Source organism: Mastomys coucha, unplaced genomic scaffold (assembly GCF_008632895.1).
Source record: "Mastomys coucha isolate ucsf_1 unplaced genomic scaffold, UCSF_Mcou_1 pScaffold22, whole genome shotgun sequence".
Lineage (NCBI taxonomy): Eukaryota > Metazoa > Chordata > Mammalia > Rodentia > Muridae > Mastomys > Mastomys coucha.
In genome coordinates, this window is record NW_022196905.1 from 131,818,448 (window position 1) to 131,832,988 (window position 14,541).

General features: G+C 53.4%; 3 protein-coding genes across 4 annotated transcripts in view; 2 read left to right on the plus strand and 1 right to left on the minus strand.

The window, feature by feature from the left end:
* The first annotated feature begins 3,947 nt into the window (after positions 1-3,947).
* On the plus strand, positions 3,948-6,499 carry Ppp1r35 (protein phosphatase 1 regulatory subunit 35). 2 transcript variants are annotated; one of them, XM_031338402.1, is made up of 4 exons: positions 3,948-4,298; positions 4,385-4,634; positions 4,712-4,848; positions 4,935-6,499. In XM_031338402.1, the coding sequence occupies exons 1-4, from the start codon at positions 4,089-4,091 to the stop codon at positions 5,106-5,108; spliced, it is 771 nt and encodes a 256-aa protein (XP_031194262.1). In that variant the 5' UTR covers positions 3,948-4,088; the 3' UTR covers positions 5,109-6,499. The 2 variants fall into 2 exon arrangements, with proteins under 2 accessions (XP_031194262.1, XP_031194263.1); XM_031338403.1 differs by having other exon boundaries at positions 4,712-4,752.
* Positions 6,500-6,799: 300 nt separating this feature from the next.
* Positions 6,800-11,650, minus strand: Mepce (methylphosphate capping enzyme). Its single transcript, XM_031338401.1, has 4 exons — positions 9,238-11,650; positions 7,886-8,104; positions 7,490-7,616; positions 6,800-7,380 (listed from the first exon to the last, which is right to left on the minus strand). The coding sequence occupies exons 1-4, from the start codon at positions 10,837-10,839 to the stop codon at positions 7,328-7,330; spliced, it is 2,001 nt and encodes a 666-aa protein (XP_031194261.1). The 5' UTR covers positions 10,840-11,650; the 3' UTR covers positions 6,800-7,327.
* Positions 11,651-12,495: 845 nt separating this feature from the next.
* Positions 12,496-14,541, plus strand: part of Zcwpw1 (zinc finger CW-type and PWWP domain containing 1) — a 25,824-nt gene continuing 23,778 nt past the window's right edge. Inside the window, exons 1-2 of the mRNA XM_031391175.1 lie at positions 12,496-12,615; positions 12,862-12,988. Of these exons, the coding sequence (XP_031247035.1) occupies positions 12,496-12,615; positions 12,862-12,988 (247 nt within the window). The remainder of the gene's footprint in view (positions 12,616-12,861; positions 12,989-14,541) is intronic.

Genomic DNA, 14,541 nt, shown 5'->3' on the forward strand with positions numbered 1-14,541 from the left:
AAAAAAAAAAAAACAAAAACAAAACAAAAAAAACCCCAAAAACCAAAAAACAAAACCAAAGCAAAAAACAAAAAACAAGAAAACAAAACAATAACAACAAAAAAGCCAGGAGTGAGTAGCCCATGCCCAGAGTACCATTGCAGGGAAATGGAGACAGAAACAAAGCCACCCTGGGACTTCCTGTAGATAGCCTAGCTCAGTTGTTGACTTGCAGGCCAGTGAGAGACCATCTCCAAATAAATAAATAGTGAATGGTACTTCCTGGGGAATGACACCCAAGGCCCGCCCCACCTGCTTGCACACACAAAAACATACACAGAGAACAAATAGAGGTGAGTGTGGTGGCAACCAGTTATAAGGCCAGCTATCAGAAGACTGAAAGAGAAGGAACACTAGTCACAAGTTCAAGGCCAGTGTGAGCTAGGTGCTTGGTGAGGGGAGGTGAAGAGAAACCCAGAAGGCTGTGAATGGATGGTTACTGTGTGGCTCCTGATACTGAGTATCATGAGAAAGTCTGTTAGAACCACAAGTGGCATAGTGAGATGGCTCAGCAGATAAAGGTTCTTGTCACCAAGGCTGACAACCCGAGTTTGGTCTGAGTTTGATCTATCCATCTGGTGAAAGGAGAGAACCAACTCCTACAAGTTGTCCTGTGACCTCCACCTGTGGTAGTCACACACACCCACACACCCACACACCCACACACACCCACACACAAATGTAATGAAAAATTTCAAGTAGGGACAGCCTGGCCAGCCAGGAATACATAGTAATAACTTGCCTGATTCACCCCTTGCTCCCCCCACCCCTTTTTTTCAGGACAGGCTGTCCTGGAACTCACTCTGTAGGCCAGGCTACCCTTGAACTAAGAGATCCATATGCCTCTGCTGGGATTAAAGGGGTGTGTCACCATGCCTGGCTTCACACCCCTCCCCCCCCCCAGTTTTTAAAGCTAGAATCACAAGCTTGCAAGCCAGCCGTCACAGCCTTACACAAAGACTTCTAATGATGTTTGTTTAGCTCAGCAACCAACTCAACCTCAGACCAACACAGTTCTTGCTTTTAATCATTGTGTCCTGGGCCTATTGTTTCTAAATATCTGATCTGATCCTCCCATCTGTGTGTTCAAAAATGTCACTTTGAGCTGGGCATGGTAGCACAAACATGCAATTTCAGAATGCTTTGAAGGTAGAGGCAGGAGAATCAGGAGTTCAAGGGCATAGTAGCTACACAGAAAGTTTAAGATCAGCCAGAGATACAAAAGGCACTGTCAAAAAGGAAAAACCAAAGGCATCAGACATGGCTGAAAGCATACTTCCTGGATGTGTGGTGAGTTAGTTAACTGCTCAGAGCCTAGGCTTTTTCAGGTGTAAAGTGGGGATAGGGGTCAAAATCTGAATCATGAGATTGTCTGATGTGTCAGAGGACATGTAATAACTCCATATATATTAGCTGCTATTAAAAGGTGCTAGGCGGTGGTGGCATACCCCTTTAATCCCAGCACTTGGGAGGCAGAGGCAGGCAGATTTCTGAGTTCGAGGCCAGCCTGGTCTACAGAGTGAGTTCCAGGTCAGCCAGGGCTACACAGAGAAACCCTGTCTTGAAAAACAAACAAACAAACAAAAAGGTACTGGCTGCCCTTCCAAAGGACCTGGGTTCAATTCTCAGCACCCACATGGCAACTCACAACCGTCTGTAATTCTGGTTCCATGGAACAAAAGGTCTCATGTATCCAGGTTGGCCCCCAACTTCCTATAATCCTACAAAGCGATTCCTGTGAACTACTAAGTCTACTGCCTCCATCTCTGGGGTACTGAGATTACAGGTATGTACTACCACGCCTGGTTTTATGAGGTGCTGGAGGTGGAACCCAGAGTCTCATGCATGCTAGGCACCCTCTGACAGAGTCTCTCTTACAGCCAAGGCTAGCTGTGAATTTGTGATCTCTCTGCTTCAGCCTCCTTGTCTGGGGTTACACTCATGATCACATCCTGCCTCCCCCCTGGGCATCTCTCTGAGGAGCCCATCCCAACGATTCCACAGATGGCAGGTGTGGATAAGCAGTAGAGAGGCATGCCTTATGGGGATATAACCTCTCTAGGGCCACATTTCCAGGACCACCTTCTTTCCTCATTGCACAAAGCTGGGGCTGGGGCTGGTACCAGGTTTGGGTTGCAAGGGATGTGTGTAAGACCACGTAGTAGGGTCTACAGTGTGGAAAGACTGAGAACTGTGTCTTGGAAACACCCCTCCCCCCAAACATATGAGGGACTTTGGCCTGCCAGAATTTTTAACACCACATTCATCTGCTGCCAAACAATAAAGGGAGAACTGGGCAGGATGTTGTAAAGGGGAGAAGAGAGAAGTCTGAGTGCCAGGAACTGGAGGAAGGAAGACGAAGACAGAACACAGTGCAAACCCATCCCTGGTTGCCATCTCTTTTTTTGTATTGGGAAAGTGTTCTGCACTGAGCTACAACACAGTCCCCCGATCCCTTTAAACTGTAACATTTATTTTTAGATGTGAGTGTGGACTAGCTCATGCTATAGCCTGTGTTTGTGTGTAAGTCAGAGGACAACTTGCTGGTGCTGGTTTTGCCCACTGTGTGGTTCCCAGGAACAAATTCAGGTTGTCAGGCTTGGCAGCAAGCACGTTGGTCCGCTGCACCATCTCGCCAACTTCTCATTGGGTTTTCTTTCTCCTTCTTTCTTTTTCTCTCTCCCTCCCTCTCTCTCTTTCCTTTTCCTTCCTTCCTATTCTTTTTCTAAAGATTTATTTTATGTATATGAGCACACTGTGCACTGTCTTCAGACACACCAGAATAGGGCATCGGATTCCATTACAGATGGTTGTAATCCACCATGTGGTTGCTGGGAATTGAACTCAGGACCTCAGTGCTCTTAACTGCTGAGCCATCTCTCCAGCTCACACTGGGTTTTCTTTAAAAATGTGGAAAGTGTATTTTACCTAACATCCTTGAAACTACCAGGTAAAATCTTTGAAAAGTACACACTGGGCAGCAGTAGTGCATGCCTTTAATCCCAGCACTCGGGAGGCAGAGGCAGGTGGATTTCTGAGCTCAAGGCCAGCCTGGTCTACAGAGTGAGTTCCAGGACAGCCAGGGCTACACAGAGAAACCCTGTTTCAAACAAACAAACAAAAATGTCGTGTGTCTGTGTGTGTTGTATGTGGTTGTGTGATGGAGTGAGAGACTAGGATGTGGGTTTTACTTAGTCTAAGTGTGGATCAGAGGACAATTTGTGGGAGTCAGCTCCCTCCTTCCACCACATGTGACCCTGGAATTGAGCTGATTGTCAGGCTTGGTGGCAATCGCCTTTACCCTCTGAGCCATCTTGCCAACCCCCAGGACATGGGTTTAAGATTAAGGCAATATTTCGTCAATTTCTATAATACTTCCTTACTCAAATATCAGAATCCAGGGATTCTGCAGTGAGTTTGCTTCCACGTACAGAAAAGCTTTGACCGTTCAAGAATGACCAAAGCCTTCAGGAATGGTGGATGGGGCGCCGCTCAGGATCTCTAGATGCGAGAGCAGTGAGGATATTGTTACAGTCAAAGAGGACTAACACTCTAGTCCCAGAACAAATGATCAGAAGAGTCTGACAGGCAAGGACGCCACATCCGCGTTCCCTAAAGGAAAGGTAGTCTTTTGTTTTTTGTTTTGGTTTTTCGAGACAGGGTTTCTCTGTGTAGCCCTGGCTGTCCTGGAACTCACTCTGTAGACCAGGCTGACCTCAAACTCAGAAATCTGCCTGCCTCTGCCTCCCAAGTGCTGGGATTAAAGACAGGTAGTCTTGACAGGAACCCGTACAGTTAGAGGACCTGGGATCCGGCCGCTCTAACGCTCCGCCTTAAAGGCGGAGTTAGCCTGTGAGGGCGGAAGTGCGTCCGGAAGCCGGAGGGCGGAGCGCTGGGAGTGACGTCCAGAAGCGACAATGGAGTGGCGCGGCGGGCTTGCTTCTTCCATCGGTGAAGGGCTAACGGTTTCCGGTCGTGGTAGCCCCGCCCCCGATGGTGGGAGAAAAGAGGCGCCGCCGCGTCCCTGAACCCCCAACCTGTACACCAAGATGATGGGCTTCGGGACGTCCGCGTTAGACTCCATTGGGAGCGAAGAGGCTCTGGAGGCCCCGGTGCCACCCCCGGAGCCGCGAGCCCCGGAACCCCGAGCCCCAGAGCCCGAGCCGGGCTTGGACTTGAGCCTGAGCCCGAGCCCGCTGCCCGAGAGTCCGAGGCAGCGGAAGGGGCGGCGGGGCGGTAGCCGGAGGAGAGGGCGGCAGGTGAGCGGCGTCACGGTCCGGCCCCCCGCCCGCTGAGCGCCCCGGGGGATCGATCTGCCGCTCACCGTTCCGCCCTCTCCTCCCAGGTCCGTTTTCACCTGGCGCCGCCCTCCCCGGTCCCGACCGAGGCGCTGCCTGCTGCGGCCGGTGCCCCGGGCGGCGACGGTCATGAGTTGGAGGTACCCGCCCTGCAGAGCAGCCTGGCTTTGAGTCTGGAGCTGCAGAGCGCGCGCGCCGCTGTCGCCGGCGGCCGGTTCGATGCGTCGAAGGCGGTGGAGGAGCAGCTGAGAAAGTCGTTCCAGACCCGCTGTGTCCTGGAGGAGACCGTGGCGGAGGGTGAGGGGCGGGCGCCGGCCCCGCGCGGTGGTCCGGGTCAGGGGCGTCTCTCACCCCCGCCTTCCCCGCGCTCGCAGGGTTGAACGTGCCGCGCTCCAAGCGGCTCTACCGAGACCTGGTGAGTCTGCAGGTGCCGGAGGAGCAGGTTCTGAACGCGGCGCTGAGGGAGAAGCTGGCGTTGCTGACAGCGCAGCCCCGACCCCCGCCCCCGAAGGTGAGGGAAGGGACCCCGGGACGTCCCTCTAACCCCCTGGGCGCTCTTCCTCCACCTGGAGCGTAACCTGCTTTGCCTTCCCATAGGAGGTGCTCAGGCCGGGGCCAGACATGACCAAGCTGTGCAACCCCGATTCTCTGTGGTACGAATCTCCGCACTTGACAGTGGATGGGCTGCCCCCGCTAAGGCTTCAAGCCCGGCCCCGCCCTGCAGAAGATACCTTTCTCATGCATCGGATGCTGAGGCGCTGGGAAGCGTAGCCCCCAAAACTCCAGAATTGGTCTTCAAAGAATAAAATGTTTTTTTTCCCCCCTAAATTACCGAACTGTTATTGGGAGCATAGATAGGATTAAACTGCTTCAGGGTCTTAGGTCCTGGTTGGAAGGCCCCTCGGGCCCCCCGCTTTCCCCCCATGGCAAGTGGAAAGCACTGTCCCAAGCATGGGGTCAGCCTTCCTCTCCATTTAAATCACCACCTTTAGTTGTAATTAGAACTTGAGCCTGACACCGAGGCTCCAAGAATGTCCCAGCACTTAGGAGGCTGAGGCAGAAGGATTCTATATCCAAGGACAGTCTGAGCTACACAAATTATTTTGATACAGTTTTAGGCAGGGTAGGTTCAGATCAGTGGTAGTATCTGGAGAAGCATGTACAAAGCCCCTGGGTTCAATCCCCAGAGTTGAGTGTGCAAGTGTATAGACAAGCAGTAGTCAGTGCTTTAAATTCCACTTTAGCTGGGGGTAATGAACACCCAGGCGTTCCAGGCCAACCTAAGTTAGTTGATAGCTCTCAAAACACTGCACACACACACTGCCCTATTTGTACAAACTGTATTTGTCTCTCTACATATCTCTGGTTGTCTTGGAACTCATTTAGTCCAGCTGGTCTTAAACTCAAGAGACTTGCCTGCCTCTGCTCCCCAAGTGCTGGGACTAAGGGCACGCACCTGGCTATTAAATACTTCTGAGCAAAAAGTACTTACCCAAATGTGGGTTTTAACATTTAATGATGGCTTCAAAGGAGACTTTGCTGGCTTCCTTTTATCTGAGTGTTGCCTATCTTGTCTGGGACTAACAGGAGAGTGCTCAGTGTTTGTTCAAAGTTCCAGCTGCTCTTGACAAACTAATCAAGACCTTCACTTTGCAAACCACCCAAGCATCTCATTCCACCAAGGGTACTGTAGCAGGTTTGTGGCTCTGGGCTATTAACCATTTCTGGTTCCATTTTACCTCCACTGCCAAACCTGCCTCAAACTTCCATACACACTCACCTGGAGCTTGTTTTGAGGAAGGTAATGTGGTCCCACTGCTGTCTTAAGCATTTGTGTAGGGGTACTGTACTGTCTAGTCTCTGCCAACCTTGGTGCAAGCTAGTCATCAGTAAAGAGGAGCCTCAACTGAGAAAATGCTCCATAAGATGAGGCAGTAGGCAAGCCTACAGAACATTTTAATTAGCAGTTGACCAGGAGAGGGCCTGGCTCATTGTGGATGGGGCCATCCCCAAGCTGGTGGTCCTGGGGTCTAAATAACGGCTGAGTAAGCCACAGAAGCAATTCAGTAAGCACCTCTTGATGGCTTTGACATCAACTCCTGCCTTCTGGTCCTTGCCTTCCCCTGAGATGTGGAAGCATAAGCTGAGAATAAACCTCTTCCCCAACTTTCTTTGGTCATGGTGTTTTATAGCAATGGTAACCCTAAGACAAGTACTAACAGTTTTCCAAACTACTGACCCCCTAACCCCTACCTCTTTGAGACACTGAATCACTATGCAGTCAGCCCAGGCTGGCCTCACACCTTGAGATCTTGCCTATCTCAGGCTCCCAAGTGCTGGGATAATAGGTCTATGTACTACCACACCCAATTAAAACCACCCTCAAGGGACTAGGATGGGCAAAGGGAGCACACAACCCTACTAGAAGGTACTACCTCCAGAAAGTAAGTGCTGGACACAGGTGCGGGGGCCACTGCCCTAGTTATCAAGTTTATTGTGCTGTTCTCACATTCCAAACCCAGCTCCCTCCCACTGCGGGACAGAAGGACTTTCACAGTACCTGTGTGTCTCCTTACCAAACTTCCCCTCTAACACCCTTAGTCCATCCATGGTTCATGGTCCATTTAAGTGCAGCTAGGAACGAAGGCTGAGAAGCGGGAAATCTTCTGAGAACAGGGGGAAGGGCCATGAGACTTTGACATTCCCCCTTATGTCCTAGGAGGAGAGTCGGCAAACAGTCCATGCCATCCAGCCCAGCAGGCTGGGAGAGGAAGCTGATGTAATTCCAGCACAGCTGGGCTTGCTCAAGTGCCAGAGGTGCCAGGAAGGAGACGTGGGGTAGCAACTTAGGAAAAGCTCTCTTTACAGATCCAAGAAAAGGAGAAACTTTTTGGAGTTAGACAGGAAAGACCTTGGGATAATTTCCTTTCCCCCAGGTCCTCAGGAGCAGCAAGGGCAGCCTCTTCACAATTTCTAACTCAGAAGGCCACTTAGTGGCTGGGGGATCGAGCCTTGTGGAACAAGTACACCGGACGCTGGAAGCCTGAAGGGAAGACACAGGCAGATGGGTAGGACCCTGGGCTTCTCCACAGGGACTGTACCCTTGCAGCCAGGACTAGCCCCTCCCAGCCGACAAAGCAAGCCATTCTTACCTCTGGAGGTGTTACTTGGTGTGGCCACAAGCTCATAGCTGGAGAAACCCACCTCTGCGGATGTTAGGTAGGAACTGAACTGTTCTGGCTTCAGCTGGATTCGAAAGTAGTTCTTATAGATTGTTTCCTGGGGAGAAAGGGGAGGGGTTACTTCTACTTACCACCTTCCTTAAAAGGCAGAGGCAGGCGGGTCTCTATGAGTTTAAGGCTAGCCTGGTCCAGAGTAAGTTTCAGGATAGCCAAGGCTATACACAAAAACATTCTTGGGGGAAAAAAAGGGCTGGGGCTGTAGCTCACTGGCAGAGAGAACACCATCCCTACATATGAGGTAAAGGACTCAATCCCAGGAAAAATAAAAAGATCGTTATTCCTTCCCTCTCCAGAAACCCAACCCACCGTGAGGGACTTTCTCTTGCAGTAGGAGGACCATGGTTGGGGCTCCAGGACCAGAATGCCCCCTGGGCGCAGATGCCGGTAGATCCGGCGGAACATTCGCTTCAGCCCCTCATCACCCCAGTTCAGGTGCACCCACTTGGTGAGGCTGAAGCAGAGCACCACATCATACTCTGGTTTCTGGGCATCCACCAGCTCATCTCGGTCCAGGACATAGTTACCCTGTGGGCCAGAAGAGGGGAAGGATGTCAAAGAGGGATGAGGAACACCACTGGCTCCACAACCTCCTACACAGTCCTAACACACAACCTCACTTCAGCCTGTTGTGGCCTTCTTCTGAGGCTCTTCCCAAGAGCGCCTCCTTTCAGCCTCAGGTTCTCATCTCCCTTTCCTGCTCCTGGTACTACACCAAACAAACTTAAAAGGGAGCCTGGGTAGATTTACATTGAGCTCATCCAAGGGTTAACTGGACAATACTGGAGTGTTCCCAAGACCCCATCCTGTGCTTATTTTTACTCTAGCCCAGGAGCTCACATACAAAGGCCACAGTTCTAAAGACAGAGACTCTTTCCATAAGTCATGTTTCAGGTCTATTCTTTCTCTAACGAAATAACCTTAGGAAACCTTTTTTTTTTTTTTTTAAAAAAAAAGAAGGTAAATTCATCACCACTCCTGGGAAGACATTTTTCAGGCTAAGCCACCGGCAAAAGTTCCTCTGGATGGCTTAACAACTGCCTGCTGGAGGAAGCTAGCACTGACAGGGACATATGCTGTCAGGCTGGGCACTCTCTCCTGCATGTAGTCTTCACTGCCCCCTCTCACTACAGTCAACATGGGAAAGACAGGCCTATGGGTTCCTAACCAGTAACTTCCACAGTCTGTGCTGTATCTAGGGAAACAAAAGGCAGCTGAGGCAAACAAAGTCCCTATCGATGGCCCCAAACTACAAATATTGGAGTGGTTCCTTTCCCCCAGAGACACCCAACTTCAGGCTCCCTCAGGAGATTTGAGGACAAGGTTCCATCTAGACCGAACAGTAGAGGTTACCCTCAAGGGAAGGTGCATTGTCTGGATTATAGTCCCAGTTGGAAGCAGGACAAGTCATGCTATGTTGGGGATGAGATGCTTGTCTGTAGTCATGAGAAAGGACCAGATGTTAGAGCCTGAAGGCAGAGATCCCACTTTCCACGTTATAGGAGCAGAGAACAATCCAGACTGTTCTCTCCAGGAGATGTTCTTGCATGGAGGAACAGATGCATGGATATACCTCTAGGTCAGGACCATCCCCCCAACACATTCCTATTTAATCTCATCTTCACATTTGGACCCTATTCCAAGAGCCTTTGGACTCTTACCGTGACGAAGACGACATTGTTGGGGAAGACAGATGTGTCCGCTCCATCCAAGGGCACTTGGGGTGCAGCGATGGGACCCCGGCTGGCTGTCAGTGAGGCTGGGAAGCAGCTCCTTTTTCGGACAGTGATAGTCCCTTCCTCCCCCTCTGTCCCCGGGTCCCCCTCAGAAGTCTGAGATTGGAGACGAAGCTCCTCGGACAAGTAGTGTCGGATATTTTGGCGAGCAGAGTGGATAAGCCGTGGATCAATGTCCAGCCCCACCATGCGGGCTGGTCCCCACTTGCAGGCAATACTTAGGGTCAGATGGCCAACGTTGCAGCCCAGATCTAGGACGTCCCGGCCTTGAAACCACTCAGGCTTCAACACCCTAAGGCGCACGTCCTCACAGGAAGGGTTACGATAGCCATAGTACTTGCAATAATTCCCATATTGGAACTTTAGCTGTTGCTTTTTGAAGCCAGTTGCAGGTAGTGGGTGGTGGTGGCGGCCTCCTCCACTCCCTCTGCCCTTCTCCTTGGAACCCTGGCTTCCACCCCTAGCCCCTGCCTCTGACTTGCTAGAAGTCCTGCGACGTTTGCGATGGCGGGAGGAGGAAGTGGAGGGTGCAGAGGTAACTGAGGCAGTAGGAGGGGCAGAAAGGGAGCCTGAGGAACCCTGCAGGGCAGATGGAAGGGGAGACACAACTTCATCCCTGCAGTTGATGGCTGTGTTGAGTTCATAGGGTTGAGGGGCATCACGGTTCTGGCCTCTGTGCTGCTGCTGCTGCGTAGCACCCTCCCCCTGGAGTGAGGGCGTGAGAGGGTCAGCGGGCAGGACGGCGGTGGCGGCAGCGTTGCTGTCATTCCCTCCCGACGCCTGCTGCTGCTGGTGGTGCGGTCCCCGGTGTCTATGGCGCTTGCGGCCAATCTTGAGTGGCGAGGCAAGCACTACATGGGCTTCATCAGTGCAGGTGTTGAGACTGAGCGGGTCAGTGATGTCTTTGGGGATGAGGATCTCCACAGGGTCTCGCCCCTTGGCCGGAAGTGGGGAGGACTTTGGGGTCTCCGCATTGAGCGCGCGACTCACTTCCTCATCCAGGAGGCTATTCAGGTTCAGCGGGTCAAATATATTCCCCCCGAGAAGGAAATTGGACGGCAACACCGAGTCGCAGTCCGAATTCACTCGCCGGCGCCTCTTGAAGGCCGGATGTTTGAAGCTTCCACCGCTCCCTCCCCCCACGTTACAGCTGTTTCTTCTCTTGCCCCCGCCACCCCCAGGGGGTCGGTGGGGCTGGTAGCCATTGCGAGGTCTAGGGGGGGCCGGGGGACCCAGTTCCGTCCCGCCTCCTCCCCGGCGCTCCTCCCCCACGTCCGCAGGAGCCGAGGCTCGCCCGTGGGGCTCCCCATGCGCCTGTGCCTGGGGGCCGCCCCCTCCGCTGGCTGCGGCTCCGGCTGAGAGCGCGCGTGGGCCCGGCCCGCGTTCGGTCCCATCACGGACCTCCCCGGAGGCGGCCTCTCGGTGCGATCGCACCTCGGGGCCGCCCCCTCCGCCCGACTCATCTTTGAGCGGCGGCGGTGGGGCCGGCACCAGGAAGGGTTCCTTCTCCGCCGCCATCTCGATCATCTCCTCTCCCCGTTTAACTCCCCCTCCCCGGGCGAGGGTACAGAGATCAAGGGGGGGGGAAGCCCCGCTGCAACCCTCCCGAAGACCACCTCACTCCCTCCCTCCTTCCCCGAGTGCGCGCGCAGCTCCGCCTCGCGCCACCGCCTCCCTCCCGCGACACACCGAGCGCGCCCCACTCGCCCGCGAGACCAAAACAAGATGCCCGCGAGACCCGGACGAGCCGAGGAGTCGACTGCGCGTGCGCCGGCACCCTGCCCTCCGCCGCCCCTAGCGCTGTGCCGCGAGCGCGCACGACGGGCGCGCGTTCCGCTTGCCCAGGGCCCACGCATGCGCGCTCCGCCACCGCCCGGGCTGCGCGCGCATCGGGAGTGCGACCCAACTTAACGGCTCCGGGAGTTTAAGTACCGCCGCCCCCCCGCCCCCGTCACCTCTTCCCTCGCAGCCTCACCTCCCCGCAGCCCAAGACGCCCACCGCCCCACACGGACACCCGACTTCCCTTCGCCGCTACGTCCAAGCCCCACTGATATCCTTTGTCTCTGCCGTGCGATCCCACCCACCGTAGGCGGGGAACGGGAGCTCGGTGTGAAAAGGTCTCCTTGACACCCGACCCTTGCTCCTGAGGAATGAGAATCCGCGGTCTCCGCCCGGCTCTAAACCCAACAACCTCCCTGCCCCGCCTCCTTCCTCCCCCATCCCCGCCCCTCCGAGAGAGCGCCTGCGCACAGTCCTGCTGGGCTTGCGCGGGTTGAAGGAGCAACACGTGCTGGCGATGGATGTCCCGCCCCCTCCGCCCTAGGGGCGGGAAGTGTGACGTCGTTTCCTTAGGCGGGACGCACGCCGGCGTGCGTCAGCACGTTCCCAAGGGGGGGTGTGCGTTCTCAGCGAAAGGGGCGGGCTCATGAATTATTCATGAGAGATCGTCCCTTTTCCACGCCCCCTTCTTCCTGCCGGTCTCATTAAAGTAGGCGGAGGAATCGAGCGCGAGTTCTCAAGAACTGTTATCTATACAATGCAATACGTTATTTAAAATAGTCTCGGAACTGAAAACCAACAAGTACTAAAACCTCGAGGCCGTTCAAATTCCCCTTCCCCTGAAACGTCCCAGTCGTTCTCGCGACGCTCCTCCTCTTTCCCCCTCCCCCGCGACTAATGTCTAGAGAACCACGCCTTCCTCTCCTCTCCACACCCACGGGCCGCCGCCACCACCGTGCGGCGCCTGCGCATCAGTCCCTAGCCCCGAGGGCTAGCATTGTGGATTTTAAACAGCATTATCGCTGCAGCTTTGCTCCACTAGGCAGGCACACAAGAGAATGTGGGCGGGAAAGGGTATGGACTGGCCCCTCTATTTCAGCCAATGGGAAGCACCGATTCGAGCCCGCCCCTCCCCAGTGATGGCTGGCAGAGTTTCCCTGTCAACAGACTATTTGTCAGAAAAGAGCACTGTCGAGGCAAGAGGGGGGCTCAAGATGGTCTCAGACTTAAGAGAAAACTAAAACATAGGGGTCATAGCACGAAAACATGAAAGAGAGGCGATTTGAGGCAGAGATAAGAACCGAGCGCCTCAGGCGCTCCGCTGCACCTTTTTCTTTTCTTTCTTTTTTTTGGGGGTGGTGGTGGTGGGGAGGGCGGGGAAAGTAAAGATGCCGACTAGGATTATGGGACTTGTAGGCTTTCGTTCGGAAGATGGGGCGGGGCTACTCCCGCTGCGCAGCCGCAAAATCGGCTTCCAGCTGCGCATGCGCGTCGCCTCGGAGCGCAAGCCGCTTGGGGGCGGGGTTTGTCTGTGTCCTCGTGCCTTCGCCTGGTGGCGGGAAAAGTAGCTCGAGGTGGAAGGGATGTCCGGAATGGCTGCGACAGCGTTAGCTGCGCCTCACCTTTAGATCCTTGTCGCCCCCGCCAAAGGTAGTTGTCTTTTACGCGGATGCAGAGGAAGGTGTTAGTTGTGGTGAATCCCGGGGCCCGTTTGGTCGAGGAGACATTTCCTCAGCGCCACAGCGGACCCCCTAGCTCCTCCTCTTCAGAACAACAACAACAACAACAACAAAAAAGAACTCAGTGTGGTGGCGGGAAGTGAGGCGCGTGGGACAACGAGGCTGAGTGGGAGCGAAGGGGGAGAGGCTTCCACAAGAAGTGGGATTCTTGGGACGGGTGAGAGAGTTAGCAAAGCCGTGCTTGACGCTTCGAGGGGAGGCGAGGTCGTTTGCCCGGGTGAGATCTCTGGTGTCAATGGCCGTCGCGGAGAGACCTGGTAAAGACCGAGGAAAGGTAGATGGCCACGCAGGGCCGCCCCGCCTACCGCGCGGGGTTCTCGTCCAGATGTCTGTCAGCAGGAAGGTCGCGCACTCTCGGAAGGCCTAGGGTACGTGCTCCTGGACGCAAGAGCGGCCCCAAGGGCCAGCCTGAGGTCCGGGACAGGAGGGGCACGAGTGGAAGCGACCCAGAGATCGAGGTCAAGAATAGAAATGACATGAACCGTCGCGAAAGAGCCGAGCGGTGGTGGCGGTGGTGGCGCACACTTTTAATCCCAGCACTTGGGAGGCAGAGGCAGGCAGATTTCTGAGTTCGAGACCAGCCTGGTTTACAGAGTGAGTTCCAGGACAGCCAGGGCTACACAGAGAAACCCTGTCTCGAAAAACCAAAACCAAAAAAAACTTGCAAAAAAAAAACTGTGGTGAAAGAAACTGTTTTGCTCACAAGTGACCACACATCTTTGGGGTTTCTTCCACTACCTTCTCCCCTCCCCGCCCTGATCCAATACACTTTACGGTGAATTTTATTTGTAACTTTCTATGGAAAGTTTAGTTTGGGTAGTTACTTCTGAGAGTAAATCTGGTGAGGGTAGATGGAATCTCTCCCACCCCTCCTTCCTTTCTTTCATTCTTTCTTATTTCTTTCCTTATCTTTTTCCTTGTAAAACGTTTAAAAGGTCTGCAGGACACATGTGCTCACAAAGTGAACTTAAAAACAAACAGGTAAACCATGAGACTAGGCAGGAATTCATAGGCTATTAGATAATGTCAAAAAGCCATCAATTCTGTATTAAAGGAAATGAAAATTTCATTTATTCTATCATTACCAGCATTTTGGTTATTTTTTTTTTTCCCCCCAAGACAGGGTTTCTTTGTGTAGCCCTGGCTGTCCTGGAACTCACTCTGTAGACCAGGCTGGCCTTAAACTCAAGAGAGCTCCCTGCCTCTGCCTACAGAGTGCTGGCATGCACCACTACTGCCAGGCCCAGGACAGGAAATTTTTAAGTGAGTTATATTTTTAAAAGTTTTATTACCCTTATTTATTGTTTGCTGGGTGTGCACATGCTCTAGAGCATGGGGAGGCCAGAGGGCAGCCTGTCCATGTTGTGTCATCCTGTCTGTCCTCCTCTGCCAATCATGTGGAATCTGAGATCAGTTTCAGGTTATTAGGCTTGGTGGCAAGCAGCCCTACCCACTGAGTCGTCTGTAAGTGTTGTTCGTTTTGTTTGCCTACTATCTGTCAGTCTGTCTGTCTGTCTGTCTGTCTATCTATCTATCATCTATTGTTTGTTTTTTATTTATTTTTAGTTTTTCGAGACAGGGTTTCTCTGTGTAGCCCTGGCTGTCCTGGAACTCACTCTGTAGAACAGGCTGGCCTCAAAAATCAGAAATCCACCTGCCTCTGCCTCCCAAGTGCTGGGATTACAGGCATGTGCCACCACTACAGGCCAG

Bases quoted from the DNA above. Each gene is read 5' to 3' on its own strand.
- Mepce (XM_031338401.1), bottom strand. From the start codon at position 10,839: ATGATCGAGATGGCGGCGGAGAAGGAACCCTTCCTGGTGCCGGCCCCA. The intron at 8,105-9,237 runs GTAAGAGTCCAA...TCTGGCCCACAG, and splicing joins ACAATGTCGTCTTCGTCACG to GGTAACTATGTCCTGGACCG. The intron at 7,617-7,885 runs GTGGGTTGGGTT...CTTTCTCCCCAG, and splicing joins GCAAGAGAAAGTCCCTCACG to GAAACAATCTATAAGAACTA.
- Ppp1r35 (XM_031338402.1), top strand. From the start codon at position 4,089: ATGATGGGCTTCGGGACGTCCGCGTTAGACTCCATTGGGAGCGAAGAG. The intron at 4,635-4,711 runs GTGAGGGGCGGG...CCGCGCTCGCAG, and splicing joins GGAGGAGACCGTGGCGGAGG to GGTTGAACGTGCCGCGCTCC. The intron at 4,849-4,934 runs GTGAGGGAAGGG...GCCTTCCCATAG, and splicing joins CCCGACCCCCGCCCCCGAAG to GAGGTGCTCAGGCCGGGGCC.